This window comes from Rhinolophus hipposideros (assembly GCF_964194185.1).
Source record: "Rhinolophus hipposideros genome assembly, chromosome: X".
Lineage (NCBI taxonomy): Eukaryota > Metazoa > Chordata > Mammalia > Chiroptera > Rhinolophidae > Rhinolophus > Rhinolophus hipposideros.
The window spans coordinates 6,840,234-6,856,886 of NC_138046.1; the positions used below are offsets into that span (position 1 = coordinate 6,840,234).

General features: G+C 47.1%; 1 protein-coding gene across 1 annotated transcript in view; it reads right to left on the minus strand.

The window, feature by feature from the left end:
* TKTL1 (transketolase like 1) overlaps window positions 1-16,653 on the minus strand; it is a gene marked incomplete at both ends in the record, with an annotated part of 22,096 nt that continues 5,443 nt past the window's right edge. The window contains 11 exon segments of the mRNA XM_081043163.1: window positions 1-173; window positions 1,640-1,759; window positions 1,892-1,988; window positions 4,272-4,355; window positions 4,829-4,959; window positions 6,671-6,827; window positions 7,187-7,351; window positions 10,905-11,098; window positions 11,879-12,006; window positions 12,088-12,279; window positions 14,737-14,834. Coding sequence (XP_080899289.1) covers window positions 1-173; window positions 1,640-1,759; window positions 1,892-1,988; window positions 4,272-4,355; window positions 4,829-4,959; window positions 6,671-6,827; window positions 7,187-7,351; window positions 10,905-11,098; window positions 11,879-12,006; window positions 12,088-12,279; window positions 14,737-14,834 — 1,539 coding nt within the window.

The following is a 16,653-nucleotide window of genomic DNA, read 5'->3' on the forward strand; positions in this document are numbered from 1 at the left end:
TTAGTTCATTACAATACATTTCACAGCCATTATAATGTGTCTGGCACTAATTCCAAACATATCCAGCAGCTCATGCGACTGCCCACCCCGAGGCTTTCCTAGCACTGCCAGCTGACAGACCCGGATGTCAGGCTCCATGGAAACAGCTGCGCAGACGGCCTCCCCGATGCCACCTGGAGAAGAAGCAAGGAACATTAGGCTCTGTTCTGGAAGCAGCTGGTCAGCCTTAAAGCCCCATGATATAGACGGCTTTGAATTTGCTGCTTCCCAGGGAAAAATCTTTTTCACTACCGTTCTTTCCCTGAAAATAAGACCTAACCGGAAAATAAGCCCCAGCATGATTTTTCAGGATCACACCCCCTGAACATAAGCCCTAATGGGTATTTCGGAGCAAAACTTAATATAAGACACCAGGTCTCATTTTCGGGGAAACACGGTAGTTACCGATTCATAAAAGCAGTCATTCCCTAACTGGCCAGAAGCGTTCTCACTGGAAACTGCGGGTTTCCCAATTGCTCCCAGCGCCACCTACAGCAGGGGCTCTCTCAGCCCGGGCTCAATGGATGCAGGGGTCTGCAGAGCTCAGATTGTCAAAGCTCGCAGGAAGCCCCAAACGATTAAAACCAACAAAGGAACTGTACAGAAAAGAGCAACTGGCAGGCCTGAGGCGGCCAGCTCTGGAAGGGCCACTTGCAGGGGTGGCCCTCGGGTGGCGCCCGGGTAGTGGGCTGGTGCAAGTCCCCTAGGCCGACAGGACACTTCCCCTACTGATAAGGGCGGTCCCTGTGCCTGGACTGTTTGCAGAACAGGGTGGTTTCTGGAGCTCCTGCTTTCCTCTGGGAGTTAGGTGTTTGGTGTGTGCCTGGAGCAGGGGGCCCACATGACCAGCCCCCAATAAAAGCCGCGGTGCACTGGGTGCTGACTGGGTTCCTTGGGTGTGCAGTGATGCATTTTTCACTGCTGAAGAGGGGAGAGTGCTCCGCAGGCCTCACCAGAGGGAGGGAGGGAGGGAGGGAGGGAGGAAGGGAGCCCTAGGGCGGGGGTTGTCCTCCCCCCTCACCTGTGTAGTGTATCCTGTCCCTGTAACCAACCTCAGCCCTGAGGGCACTGGGAGCGCTTCCAGAGACTCAGTGGAACACGGCTGTGCTCTTGGACCCCCTTACACATGAAGCTCCTCATCGCCTCATCTGCCCCACCTAACCTCAAGCCAAACACTGTCCAGCCCCCTCTCCTTGACATATGTTTTCTGCATTTGCTGTGTTCTCCGCTTGCAAGGCACTATTCCCATTTCTGGAGGTGCAAACTATTAGTCATTCAAAACTTAACAACAACTGTGAAGCTTTTCATGACCCCTGCCTCCCCAGAGTGCCAAGTGAGACACTCCTTTGTGCTGCCACTGAGCCACCCAGGGACCAGGCACTGTGCACCGTGCCAGGGACACACAAATAACTCTGGGCTCCCCACCCTCAAGGAGCCAGTGTCGCTGGGCAAGAGGCCCCTAATGTGATACACTTACAAAGAGCAGTGACAAAGGCTGTGGGGCGACGAGTTGAGCGCAGGTGAAGGCCAGGAGCAAGGGTGCCTCCACTCAAGGGACATGGAAACATGTCCCAGCAAAGCAGACGTAGCAAAGACCCACCTTCTTGGCGGTGATCTTCCACGGTGATGATGTAGCCACCAGTGGATTTGGCGTTGGCGATGATGGTGGCAGAATCCAGGGGTTTCACGGTAAACAGATCGATGACGCGGATCGAAATACCTGGCGAACAGCAACAAGTAGCTTGGCACATGAAGCAGACTTAGGGTCAAAAGCCCAGCTGGGGCCCACGGGGCAGCCCAAGTCCCTCCTCTCCCCAGCTGGAACCTCAACATTTAGCACCAACCAACTCACCTTGGTTGGATAGATCGTCAGCTGCTGCTAAGGCTTCATGCAGAGTAATTCCCGCTCCAACAACTGTGACTTTGTCATTAACACCGCGGCGGAGGACCTGAAGTTGTACCCAACGAGAGTGCGTGGTTACTGTGCACAGAATGCCCTTACAGTGGCTGCACTGCTCTGCCCTGACGCTCCCGATTCCAGGCCTTCATAATTCACTACAAAAAAGGCTCACCCAGCTCACAGACGCACAAGGACATACTCTTTTGGATGAGCCCCACTTCATGTTTGTTTTATAAATTCATCTACCTGCCAAATTACTAAGTTTTTGTATAAAACATACACACAATGACCCTTTCACAAAGAAGCTGGATTTCAAACTGGGGTGTGAAAGGCAGAGGACCAGAAGTGAAGTGGACAGTACGGCCTCCGAGCTCCAGGGCGCGGACTCATACCCTTCGAGGGGGCTGCAGAGGCACCTTCTCTGGACTGCTTGGACATCTGCTGGGACGTACACACACACACTGGACTCCACTGAGGAACATGTGAACAGGGGCTGCTCTGGGGCGTGTGCGACATGCTCTGTGCCAAGCACTGCGCACGCCGCAAGTGCCCTCTAAGGCCTGTGCCATCCTAAGTGGGCCCATTCTGTGGCTGAGGAAAGTGCAGCTCAGAGCAGGAGGAACTCGCCAGGGCTGAGACTAGCAGCCAGGCCCATTTGACGTCAAAGCCCACGCTCTCAACCACTTGCTGTTCTGTAAGCAAAGACAGGGACCCCTGGCCTTTCTCACAGTTTGGTTTCCTCAAAGCTCCCCAACCAGAGGCGTCTGGAATTAGTCACTTCAGACTTCTGTATAGGTTTCCCTAGAGCTTAAGAACCATGGCTGACAGTACAGATATTCAGGGCTTCTAAGCCACCTCATTCTCTGCGAGTCCTAGCTTTTTCATACATACACGAACACGCACAGAGCCCTATGTCCCCTTTGCAAAACTCAGCCCTTGAGTTATCCATTCCATGCATATTACCACACACTTTAATTTATATCCTTTACCATCAGGAAATTTACTTCATTTTATCAGGGCAGGGCAAATACTGGGGGTGGGGGTGGGGGTGGGGGACGACAGGAGACATGAGAAAGCTCTGCAGAAGATATGACTGTCATCGAGACCCCCCAAGCTCCCCCAGAGAAAAACCTATGGCCTTGAGTTTAAATGTGGGAGTACAGAGAACAATAGAACCTGTAGTTAACACTGAAGGTGAATATTGTAGCTTTTCCGTTCGGTGTTGGCCAGCTGCCTTAGTGGCAGGCCGTGGACTGTTCTGGATGTACCTGCTTTATTACAGCACTGAAGGCATTCCACATTCGGACACAGCCGTTCTGGGCACTAGCAACTCCAAAGTCTGGAGCAGCCTAGTCCTTAGCAGTCAGTCAGATGTCAGCGGTTGCTTCTTCAAGAGTGGCTACTGGCCTTCCACATATTTGAGAGTATTAATGACATTCTAAAAGGCTTACAAGATAAAAGGGCCAGGGAAAGGCCAGGGGTCCCTGCTTTGCTTACAGAACACAAAGCTCTCCTATGCAGTATGATCTCAACGGTGTAGAACATACACACATGCCTAGAAAAACGCAGGAAGCAAACACGCCCAAATGCCTGTGAGCCCTGCTCGCCAGGCGGTGGGCAGAGCCATTCTTTTCTGCACAGACTGCTGCTTCTCCACCAGCATAGCCCCGATGTGCAGGCACACGGACGCTACTTGGTCACTGCCTGGGCTTCAATCCTGGTCTCGCTGCTCATGATGAAGCCTGAACAAGCTGCTTACCTCCGACCCTCATCTACACAACAGGGCTGCTAACAATCCGCGCTTCTAAGGTTTTGTGAGAACACAGGCGACAGAAGTGCCCAGTGATGCCAGCCAGCTATTATCAGCAGGCCTGCAGGTGAGGCCAAATCCAATGGGCAAAAGCTGTCCTCAGAGCCACACAATGGCCAGCAGCAAAATGGTTCCAGTTCCTTTTTATTCCTGGCCTTGGATATGCAAAACTGGAACCTAACCCATCTATTATTCCTTTGAAATGGGTTCTATTATTTTGTTTAGCTTGAGGCTGTGTTAATTTACAGCCAAGCACCACAAGTCCCTTCAAGTTCTTAGTGCTTCATCTTTAAGAGTTCAACAAAGACTCCATTTGGAAAGGAGAAAAGTTCCGTTCAGGCTGATACGGGTAAAATGTTCCCTCCTGAAGAAAAGCAGCCAACGGTCATACTTCAGTTGTTTTAAAAAAACTAAAACAAAGAAAGGATGGAGCACGGAATGTGGGGATACCGACTGCTAGCTTAGAACAGTTCTCTGCACGTGAAATGACCCTAGAAGACAATGGAGAACTTCAGGCCTTACCTTGGCCTGTCCAATCACAAAACTTTCGTGTTGGGTGTAAATAACAGGAGTTTCAGGTCGGCTGGTCCGAATGTAGCACACTCCCTAGGGAATAAACAAAAACCAGAGCTACAGTTTAAAAAGTCAAACTCAATTTCCAACTAATTCCATGTTTCTCCGAAAATAAGACCTAACCGGGAAAATAAGCCCTAGCATGAATTTTCAGGATGACACCCCCTGAACATAAGCCCTAATGCGTCTTTTGGAGCAAAAATGAATATAAGACCCCGTCTTATTTTCGGGGGAACCTTCAAAGGGGGGGAGGGGCAGGAGGGCTGAACAGTTCAGTGTCCCTCTGCACTGTTTTGTCTCTAAACGTGCTCGTGTTCTATATGCTTAATCACCTTTTTTGGGTAATGGTTCTATTTTTAAAAGAAAGCCTACAACCTAATTTTCTATAATGCGTATCTATTACCTTTATGCTGAGAAAAAAAATGGGAAAAATCCAGCCATCAGTACCAAACTAGCAGCAGAGCTCAGCAGCATTTTCTGTCTGAACCAGCACCCCTTAGAAATACCTTGGTACTGGCCGCCAGGAACACTGCATGCTCTGTCGAAACGGCATCACTTGGATAGAAAATGGTGCAGTTGGGAATGGTACGGAACATGGCCAGATCCTCCAGGGCCATCTGGGAGGGGCTGTTTTCACCTGAGGAAACACAGCCATGGCCCAATGAGAACATGAGCAAGGCCAAGCTAGGACGTGGCCGTCTGCTGGATAAGCAACAGTTCGCAGCGCCACAGGAGGCCCTACAACGTGGTCAATTCTTACGTCAATACAATGCCTTATAATTATAAGGACCCGTCATACATCTGTCTCCCTCGAGACATCACCGTGACACTCCACGTTCGGCTCCTAATTGACCTTGCAGATCAACGAAGCATTGGTCTCTTGCTGGCCCTGCCCACCAACCTCTGGCACCCGGTCACTGCTGTCCGAGGTGACTCGGTGCTCTTCTCCTGGGGCCTCAGTCGGCCCCACCAAGTCTTTGCCCCTGTCCCCTCCTCCTTAGGAGGGGTCCCTCAGGCTCTGTCCTCTGCCCTTCCAGCTTCTCCACCAAGAAACTAGGGGATTTAGATTGCAGTGGTTGTATTCACTTCTCAAGGCCTTCCAAGTCGCTGAGCATTCACATCCCTTGGGGGTACTGTTGTAACTAAGGGAGCCTTAGTGTGTGTTTGGGAACAGAGTTTCGGGTCAGCAATGCTGCGGGAGGAGAAAGCCCAATGTAGACCAGTTCACTACCTCTTCCAGCCAGGAAGGGAACTGTCACGGTGCACACTGCCTTGCCCGGGACAACTGTCTAATCGCAGAACTCTCAGCTCTTCTGGGTTGTACCCACAGCTACTTCTCCACTTAGCTGACTTACTTGGAAACCTGCAATGTACCCATCCCCAAGCAGAGAGCCCCAGATCCCTGCCTAGGCCCTCTGCCCAGGCCAGCCCTGAAATGCTGTGGCCCTCCCCTCTCCTCAGACTGTTGTCTCCCCCACCACCTGGCCCATCCAGAGCCTTCTTGGCCAGTCTAGTTCTCCCAGGGAGTCCCAGGGATGACTCTCAAATGTGCCCTTCCAGCCCTCCTCCCTCCCGTCCTAGCAGCAAATGTAAGCTGTCACGTCTTCCTAGAACTCCTGCCCCTCCAGGGGCACATCAAGCGCCTCGTCTTTCCCGAGTCCTCACTTCTGTCATTCAGGAACATGACTCCCTGACGTTTCTCAGGCAGTTTCAGACTCCTGTGTCTGTCAGCAGTGTGACTTCTTTCTTCTGACTTTGTCAGATTCACTCTTGTTTTCTATCCGCTGCTAATGCACACCATATTTCAACCCACTTCCTGGCTTCTGTGTTTCCCACTGTCCCCACCTGGCTGGTCCTCCCAGGTTAACGCCCAGAGAGCAGCATCTCCCCCAGCCTCACATCAGGACTCCCAAAGCTTCCCACGACACACATCCAGGCTGCTCCGCTCAGGCCGAGCCCAGGCAGGGGACTATGTTCCTCACTTCCCTGTGCCCATGCTGCTGGTCTCCCCTTAAGACTAAGGCGACTGCACCGAGAACAGGGAAGGGTTCTGTAATGCGGGGGGGGTGGGGGGCTACTCATACCCAGTGTGTGGCTGGACACGTAAGGGGCACTTAGGACAGATCATTACTTCTCAATGACGATGACAAGAGTAGGCATTTCACAGTAATATCAGGAGATCTGCTCAAATGTTACCCAGAGTACCTGGAACTTTTAAAACACAATATGGCTTTAAAGTTACAGATAATCAAATGTTATAAAACCCTAAGCACAATGACAACTGCTCACACCCTAGTCTTTCTCTAAAGTAGAAAGGCTACCAAGATGATGGCATTGAGAACCCATACCGATGGATATCCCGCAGTGGGAGCCAATCAGGTTGATGTTGGACTGAGACATGGCCCCGATCCGGATCTGATCGAACGCTCGAGTCAGAAAGGCAGCGAAGGTGCTAGCAAAAGCAATAGTCCGATCATGGGTGGTGCACCCCAGTGCCACGCTCACCTGTAACACCAAGAAAGTGAATCAGAACACCGTGGACCCCACCCCACTAACTCCCCCCTTTCCCTGTAGCCAGTGTAGAGTGCCTCGTTCCCCGGATAACCACTGCTCGGCATCCCACCAGCGCCTCACCCAAGCCCCAGGCACATACCCAAGGCAACACTCCTTCCAGCAGGCCCGGAAGCCCCCCCTCAGACTCTGCCTGGCTACTCCGTACCCATTTCCCTGGAGGCGTTTTCCCCCTCTAGTTCCTTTGCTTTTATAATTGGAAAGAAAAACTGTGAGGTCGGCTGGGCCTCCTGTGTCTGGCGGGGCACTGTTAATCAGTGAGAAGATCAAAAAGGGATGTGCACAGCTCGTACCATGTTTTGCTCAGCGATAAAGCACTCGATGAAGCGCTCGGGGTGCTCCTTCTTGAATATCTCGGAGAAGGTGGAGTTCTTTGTGTCACTGTCCAGCACGATGACTCTATCATTCACGTGGCCCAGCTTAGCCAGAGCCAAACCACATGCTTTCCGAGTAGCCACCTGGAAAAGTCAAACAGTAGGGTTTTTTTAGACTAGATTGAAAAGGAAGGTGATATTTTGTGGAATTACAAGTTGTCATCTATCTTTATTATTAGTTTTCAATTACGGTTGACATTCGATATTATATTAGTTCCAGGTGTACAGCACAGCGATTAGACATTTATATAATTTATGCAGTGATCCCCCCAATTAGTCTAGTACCCACCTGGCACCATACAGTCATTACCATATCATTGACTATATTCTCTATGCTGTACTTTACACCCCTATGACTATTTTGTAACTGCCAATTTATACTTCTTAATCCCTTCATCTTTTACACCCATTCCCAAACACCCCTCCCATCTGGCAACCATCAGTATCTATGTTCTCTGTATCTATGAGTTTATTTCTGTTTTGTTTGTTCATTTATTTTGTTCTTTAGATTCCACATATAAGAGAGATCATATGGTATTTGTCTTCTCAGTCTGACTTATTTCACTTAACATAATACCCTCTAGGTCCATCCGTGTTGTCGCAAATGGTAAGATTTCATTCTTTTTTATGGCAGAGTAATACTCCATTGTGTATATGTGCCACCTCTTCTTTATCTAATCGTCTATTGATGGGCACTTAGGTTGTTTCCGTATCTTGGTTGTTGTAAACAGCGCTTTAGGGAACACAGTGGTGCATGTATCTTTTCGAATTAGTATTTTTGATTCTTCAGATAAATGCCCAGATGTGGAATTGCTGGGTCATAAGATAGTTTTATTTTTAATTTTTTGAGGAACCTCCACATTGTTTTCCATAGTGGCTGCACCAATCTGCAATCCCTCCAGTAATGCACGAGGGATTAATTGTCATCTGTCTTAATAAAGAAGGCAAATTTGTGATTCAGCCATTGTCTCCTTTAGGGTCATAAAAATGGACTGCTAGCCCACTTAAATCTATACTTGGCTCACCAGGTATCGATTTCTCAAAAATAAATTGATTCTTTTGTACCATTCATATAGTTTATTAAAAATTTAAATTTCCCAAAATGCAAACGTCTCTGTGACTTTTTAGCTCTAAAACTGATTAATACTCACTGAAAAAAATTAAAATGTAGAACTTGAGAATCCTAATATCAATAATAAAGAATTCCACCAGAATGTTGTTTGCGACTGGACTGAATTTATGAATCTTGGGGAGAACTGAAATCTTTACAATATTTTTTTCTATTAAAAAACAAGGTTTGACATTTCTTCAAAATGTTAAACATAGAATTACCATGTGACCCAGTAATTCTACTCATAGATATACACCCAAGAGACAAACACATCTATGTAACACTTGTATACAAACGTTCAAAGTAGCATGATTCACAACAGCCGAAAGGAAGAAACAACCCAAATGTCCATCAATGGATGAATGGATAAACAAAATGTATGATATATGCATAAAATGAAGTACTGTACGTGCCACAACATGGATGAACCTCGTGGACGCTGTGCTGAGTGAAGGAAGCCACACACCAAAGTTCACGTGTTATGCGATCCCGTTTCTATTAAATGTTTGGAATAGGCAAATCCACAGAGACTGAAAGTAGATGACTGGTTACTAGGGGAGGGGTGGCAATGGACAGTGACTGCTAATGGGTTAAGGGGTATTTTTGGGGGGGATGGAAATGTTGTAAGACTGGGTGTGGGGATGGCTGCACAATTCTGTAAATATGCTAAAAACCACTGAACTGTACACTTTAAATGGATGGATTCTATAGTAAGTTATATCTCAATAAAGCTGTTATAAAAAACAAGGTTTGCCTCTTCATTTATCTGTCATTCATCCACTCAAAAATGTTTTTAAAAAATAGACAATTCATGTAGATAGTACAAAATTCAAGTTATGAAATGGTTTCAAGTGAAGAGGCCATCTTCCTCCTGCTCTCCTGTCCCCCAGCCACCCAGTTACCCTCCCCGGAGGTAAGAGGAAATGACAGGTTTATGCAGCATGCTTTCAGGCATGATCTACACAGAAATAGTCGGTGAGAATATCCTATGTACAAGGCACGCAGACTTCTTTTAGGGCTATAGTTTTATAAGCATCTTAATAAAGATCTCTAATAAAGACATTAAAGTTTATTTTTAGCTTAGTTTAAGTTTTTTACTGTCATTATTAAAAGGATCACCTCTGCATTTTGTTAAAGTTTTAGGTTGGTGCAAAAGTAATTGCAGTTTAAAAGGTTTTAAAAAATGGCAAAAACCACTATTACTTTTGCACCAACCTAATACAAAGAAGGGAATTACTCCTTGTATATTAGTTTGGGTACAAGCTCTCTCACTGGACTCATCTTATTTCTATCTGGTTGGTTCTCTTCAGCTTTCCAGACATACAATTCTGTCACCTACAGTGATGATAGGCTTGCCTTCTCGGCAGGACTGAGTCTTTTATTCTGTCATTTAACTAGTACTTCCAGAGTGTGGCTGACTCTACGCCAGCCTAAGGAAATGTTTTTACCATGTCGTATGAAGAAGGCGCCAGGTTTAAGATATCTAGATTCAGAATCAAATTGTAGTGTTTCACCAGTCCTAGTTTGTTTTACTAAGATTTTTTTTTAAAAAAAAAACACACCACACAGGAATGAATGAATTTTATGAACTCCTTCTGTTTCCCAAGTATCAAAATGATAAATTCCCATCCCAAATACTGATAAATTATCCACATTACTAATTGCAACGACACTAATTCATGTACTTCTTTGAGCTAATGGAGTTGATTAGTGACTATTTTATTCAAAATTTTTACATTCACAGTCGTAAGTGAGACTGGTCTGGAGTTCTTCCTTTGGTCTAGCTTTGTCACATCTTGGATTCATAAATGAATTGGAACGACGTGCTTGTCTTTCTCTATATTCAAGAAGTTTTGAGATAACCTAGGAATTACCTATCCCTTGGAGGTTAAAAGTCAGTCACTCTTGTAACTTGGTAAGCCTGGTTGGCACTTTGGAGGTGTAATTCTTTGGCAGTTTTCTTAGTTTTTTTCTATGGCTGTTGATCTACTTAAGTGTTTTGTATATTTTCAAGTCAATTTGGGTATTTTATGTATTCTTACAAAATGGTCCATTGTTTTTACAGGTTTTCATATCAATTACCATAATTTTCTGAATGTTCTCCACATCTGTGGTTTATCTTTTGTAATGATTAATTTTATACATTTGTGCTTTTTATCTTTTTAAGTAGACTGGCTAATGGCTTGTCTACTGGTAATTCGGAGTGCCAACTCTTAGATTTATGTATTAATGTGACTTGTTTTGTAATTCGTTAATTTTTTTATGAACTGGCCTGCTTCCTTAATTTTTTCTATTCATAGAATTAGACTTCACCCAGAATGTCCCCAAATAAATAAGGAAAATAAAGAAGGGTCAGAAAATATTTTTCCTCCCAGGCTCACCACCTTGCTTCCTTAGGTCCTGAAGACCTTGTCTATTTTGGGTTTGCTCTAATATATCAGAAGGCAGGATATAAAAATGATTTTTAAAAAACCCTTTCTTTCCTGTGGATTTAGAAGAAAGCAGAGAACAAAGCAGTCAGCCTACCTTGTCACCGATTCTGTAAGAAGGTGGAGAGGTCATTCCTATGTTCGTGATGTTGACTTCAGGTGCATCTTCAATAGGGGGTTTTGGTTCCAGATTCATATTGGTCTGTATTTGGCTCTCGATAAGTTTGATAATTGCATCTGCTCTTTCTTTTGGCATTGGCTTTCCATGCCAATTTTCGGCATCTTCAACACCTGCAACAAAAGGGCGAGATGGAGAGGAGCAAACAGATTTGAGATATGCTTTAGGGGGAGAATCAGTTAGAATTAACAGTGGACTGGATGTGTGTGCAGGGGGCATATAAGGGAGAGGCTAGGACGATACGCAGGTTTCTGCCAGGAGAAAATTGGTCAAGTGTTCCGTTCCTGAACTGGGTGTACCAGAGTAAGACTGTCTTTTAGGGAGGAGTCAGAGAACAGTTTTATTCTAAGATGTCAATATTAAAACGCAACAGGAACCACACCCTTTGCAACTCTTTATACTTGAGATGAACAACTTCAGGTGTCAGCTTTGAAATCTGTAAGGAGTTAAGACTTTCAAAACCCCCTTCTTCCCCAGGCCGTCAGTCCCACAGCTGCCTTTCCCGGACGCACCACTTGACTAGTTGCCAGCATGTTCTCCCTGAGTGGAGGTGTGGGCGTGTGCACCCTTAACGTGTCTGCTCATGCGTGTCGCAGCAGCTTCTCACACTGCACTCCTATGGAGAGCGTTCCCTGCTTGTCCTCTAACTGATGGACGAGCCTCCTAGCCACTCTCGCGCAAGCGGAAAACCACTGCCCACTCGCTGGGGCTCTGCACTTCCCCCGACTCTAACCAGACACGCGCGTGATCAAAGCCAAGGAGAGCGAGTGCCTCCGGCACGTATTTCAAGCATGGTCACTGTGCACTAAGCCAGTTGTCTGTCCGCCCGGCCTGAGTCTCCTGAGCCGATGGGTGTTTTTAAGAACCCCAAGTAGAAAAGAAACACTGTTTACTTGGAATGCCCCGGCCCTTGAAGGTCTTGGCAACTATAGCAGTGGGTTTATTCTTCACTTGACTTGCTTGCCAGAACACCTGGCACAGAGCCTCCACGTCGCGGCCATCGGCCATTACAGTATTCCACCTGTCAACCAAGGAGGAGACCAAGTTACAAGGTGAAGGGGAGATGGGCCGGAAGTAGTGACATGAAACAGGACACAATTACCCAAAGGCTTCACAGCGCTTCTGATACACGTCCATGCAGTGCTCGAGAGGCAAGGTGCCGCTGTGGCCCAGGCGGTTCACATCAAAGATGGCCACGAGATTGTCCAGATTGTAGTGGGAGGCGAAGGCCAACGCCTCCCAAACGCAGCCTTCTGACGACTCGCCATCTCCCACGAGGCAGAACACTCGGTAGCTGGGGCAAGCCAAGAGAAGGTTAGGACCCTGCTTGGGGCTCTTTGGGGACATTTGAGCAAATACATTTCATGCAGAGAAACTGAGAAAGAGACTGAGGCAGCTCTTCAGGTCATCAGGCTCTTAAGACTATTTTCCTCAACCCTGTGCAAACTCAACATCTGAGGGAACACAGCTTTAAAAGCTTTGGCCTCCCAGACAAGAAAAAGTGAAAGGAGTTCATCACAACCAAACCAGTACAACAAGGAATGTTAGAGGGACTTACGAACAAAAAAAAGATAAAAATTCTGAGTAATAAAATGGCAATACCGTGTTTCCCCGAAAATAAGACCAACCAGACAATCAGCTCTAATGTGTCTTTTGGAGCAAAAACTAATATAAGACCCACTCTTACATAATATATATGTTATATAATGTAAGAGTGGGTCTTATATATGACTGGGTCTTATGTGAATTTTTGCTCCAAAAGATGCATTAGAGCTGATTGTCTGGCTAGGTCTTATTTTCAGGGACACACAGTAGCTACATATCTGTCAACAATTACTTTAAATATAAATGGATTAAATGCTCCAATCTAAAAGACAAAGGGTGGCTGAAAGGATAAGAAAAGAAGACCCTTACATATGCTGCCCACAAGAGACCCAGTTCAGATTGAGACACACACAGATGGAAAGTGAAGGGATGGAGAGAGATATTTCATGCAAATGGAAAAAAAAAGATGGGGTAGCAATATTTACATCAGACAAAATAGACTTTAAAACGAAGGCTATAATAAGAGACAAAGGAGGACCCACCAATTCCACTCCTGAGTATTTATTTATCTGAAGAAACCCAAAACACTAATTCGAAAAGACGTATCATCCCTGTGTTCACTGCAGTGCTATTTACAATAGACAAGATATGGAATCAACCTACGTGCCCATCAACAGAAGACTGGATAAAGAACATGTGGTACATATATACAATGGAATATTATTGGCCATAAAAAAGTGAAATCTTGCCATCTGCAAAAACATGGATGGACCGAGAGAACATTATGCTAAATAAGTCAGACAGAGAAAGACAAATACCTTATGATCTCACTTATATGTAGAATGTAAAGAATAAAACACAAATAGACTCACAGATATAGAGAACTGATGGTTGCCAGATGGGAGGGGGCAGGGGAGTAGGTGAAAAGGGGGAAGGGATGAAGATGTACAAATTGCTAGTTGTAAAAACAGTCACGGGGTGTAAAGTACAGCACAGGGAATATAGTCAATAACACTGTAATGACTACGTGTGGGGTCAGAGGGGTATGAGACTTATCGGGGCGATCACTATGTAAGTTATAAGTTATATAAATGTCTAATCACTATGTTATATACCTGAAACTAAAAAAAACACACAAAACTATGTCAATTGTAATTGAAACATCAAAAAATATTTTTTAAAAAGCTTGGGCCTCATGAGATAGGATTCCCCTGTGGCTAGTTAGTTTTCTCATTCCAGTTGTAAAGTTTATTTCTAGGTCTTCTTCTACTTCTCTGGGCTCAATAAACAAGAAGGGAGAAAGCAGCTCCCTTAAATACCCAAACATTTACATCCTTGGTAAGCTCCATTTCAAGCACTGCCACCTTCTACTCCTGATCTTACAAATTTACAACCGTAACAATCCAAACAGTCTACCTCAGGAGCATATGTTCTGTTCTAAATGGTAAACTCCTCTGTAGCAAAAGCATGAAACGTTATCAGTAAAACACAACCCAGACCCCACAAAGAGGCCGTAAGTGAAGTTCTGAAACAGTGATTCACTGCAGGATAGGGACTAATAGTGGCAACAACGACAGGTGAACAATGTTAAGAGACTTTGTGGAAAAGGAGCGAGGCAGCGGCCAGAGCAGTGGAGGAAGCAGGAAGTGCCTCCAGCGGGGTTGCCTAGGTTGCAACCAGGGACTGAGGAGCTCTGGACTCGGGTACGCCAAGGAAGTCATGGAGGAGAACGTGCACGCTACCACGCCAACCTTGGGCCCCTCCTTAGCTGCCCGCCCCCGCCTTGCTCCCCTATCTGCAGTGGCTGGGTCCATGACCCTGTAAGAAAGGCACTGATCTGCCTGTCTTCAGGAAGGTGAAGCCACTCCAGAAAAGACTCTTGATTATTAATATTTAGGGTCTTCAATGCAAAGGCCAATGTGCCATCTGTCCAGTTCACCGAGATGGAAAACAGGAAGATGTCTCTAAGGAAAGACTAGAGTCCGAATACACCAGTTTCTATATGCAGGCAGCACTTAGAACCCAACCAGAAATGCTAGAACAGTCTTCCAGAAACACGATTTCTCTACTGCTTGAACACTTGGTAATCTGAGCTTTCAAAACAATCACTTCCTTCCCAAACCGATAAGCCATAAATAAAGCCAAAATGCCCGGGGAGGAGTATGGTAGGGGCAGCAGTCATGTGGTTTCTGGGTAAGCGCCTTACCTGGCCTTGTCAAAGTACTTGCCAGTATACGCCATCCCGCACGCGGCCCCCAGGCCTTGTCCAAGTGAGCCGGTCGCCGTGTCAATGAACGGCAGTCTCTGGAAGAGAAAGGGCCAAGTGAACCTAGGGGTACCTGCAGGACACGGGTATCCGGAAGCTGAGTAGCAGGCTGACTTTTGGCAGGGAGCACAGGCAGCTCCTCAGAACGGCCCCTCCCACCCTGTGGGGTGCCTTCCTCATCACTACACCCACATGCACCCCAGGTCTCAGACCAACATCACAAATGCGGGAGCAGCAGGAAATCGACGCAGCATGGCAAGGGCAACCGGAGCTTTGTGGACACAAGAGGAGGATATTCCTCCACATGGTCACCTAAGCAGAGCCCAAGAGCAAAGCAGAAAACCGAAGCACGAGTCTGGCCACTTCACAAGGCCTTTTATCCAGCCATGCACAACCCAAGTGAGCAATCTTTTGGAACATGGGTTCTTAGGACACACTGAACTTGTTCATCAATTCCACTGCCGCCATTTTGGCCTGGCCACAAACATCTCTGCCCTGCAGTCACTGCAGTGCCTCCCTGCTCCTCCACAGCCATTCTCAACAGTAGGCAGGAGAACCTGTTAAAACCTAAGCCTCTTCATCACTCTCTGCCAAGAACTGTCCAACGTGTTGCCATCTTGTGCCATTTAGAGCCCAAGTTCTTGCACCGGCCTGTCCACTCTGGCCCCCATCACCTTCTACTCCCTCCCACCACTCCGGGTACCCTGGCCTCCTTGCTGCCCCTGAACGTACTGGGAACACGCCTGCCTCGGGGCCTTAGCACGCGCAGCTCCTTCTTCCCCAAACGCTCAGTGCTTGTGCCTGGAGTACACAGCTTACTCCCTTACTCCTTCCAAATCTCTGCTTGAATGTCCGCATCAAGGGCTTCCGGCACCATCTCCTTCATCCCCCACCCCTCCACTTCCCTTGTGTGCAGGATGCTCAGCCCCGTCTGACATGCTAGCCACCTATTTACAGGTTTCTTTCTTGTCCGCCCGCTCCTCCATTCAAATGGCAGCTCCGTTCAAGCAGAGGCTGGTGTGTGCTGTCACTGCCACGGACGGTCTCTTGTTAGTCTCAGACTAACAAGCACTGCCTTGTTAGTCTCAGATTCCTCTCCCATCCTGCTCTACCCTATTCCTCTGCTCCTCCCGGGGCTCTTGAGCTTCCCAAGCTTTCTCCACAGGCTTTGTGCCCCCAGAGACTCCCTCTCCGTTTTGTATCTCTATGCCCACTGAAATCTCTCCAGATGACAAAGTAGCTCTATCTTCTGCCCCACGGCTCCTACCTTACTTCTGTAATGAGCTCTGGCTCCCAGTTGCCTTGCAGACCCTTGGACTGAGTCTGGGCACTCAGACCAACTCTGCTTCTCTCTGGCTTTAAAGCAGGGGCAAGCGAAACCTCCTCTCCAAGGCTGCACTTTGTGGGTGTGATGGAGACGAGAGCCCTGCTCGGGCAGCAGGGGGCTGTAAGACTTACTGAGAAGACCGTTATGGCTCCAGCACGACGCTGGCATGGTACAAGTGCTCCCACATGGGGTGCCTTCTCTTCTCCAAGAACTCTTATGCTGTGGAGGGAGGCACTCACAATTAAGGGGGGCCAGGGCTAGAATAAAGATGTGTACAAGGTGCTATGGGCACCCAGAAAAGAAAGACTTCATTTCCAAGTTCTCATCTTTGTTCCAGCACAAACTCCACTTCAAAAACAACTTTCCAGAAAGGCCTTTTGGTTATGTTCCAGGCTGGCTTGGCTGGAGACAATGAAAGAGTTGATAAAACAAAAACAAAGACCTGGGTAGGGGGATAGGGGCATCACAAGGACCACCCCCCCCCCAAGTCCTCAGCACCATGAGGGCTCTAAGGGAATCCAGGCACCTCA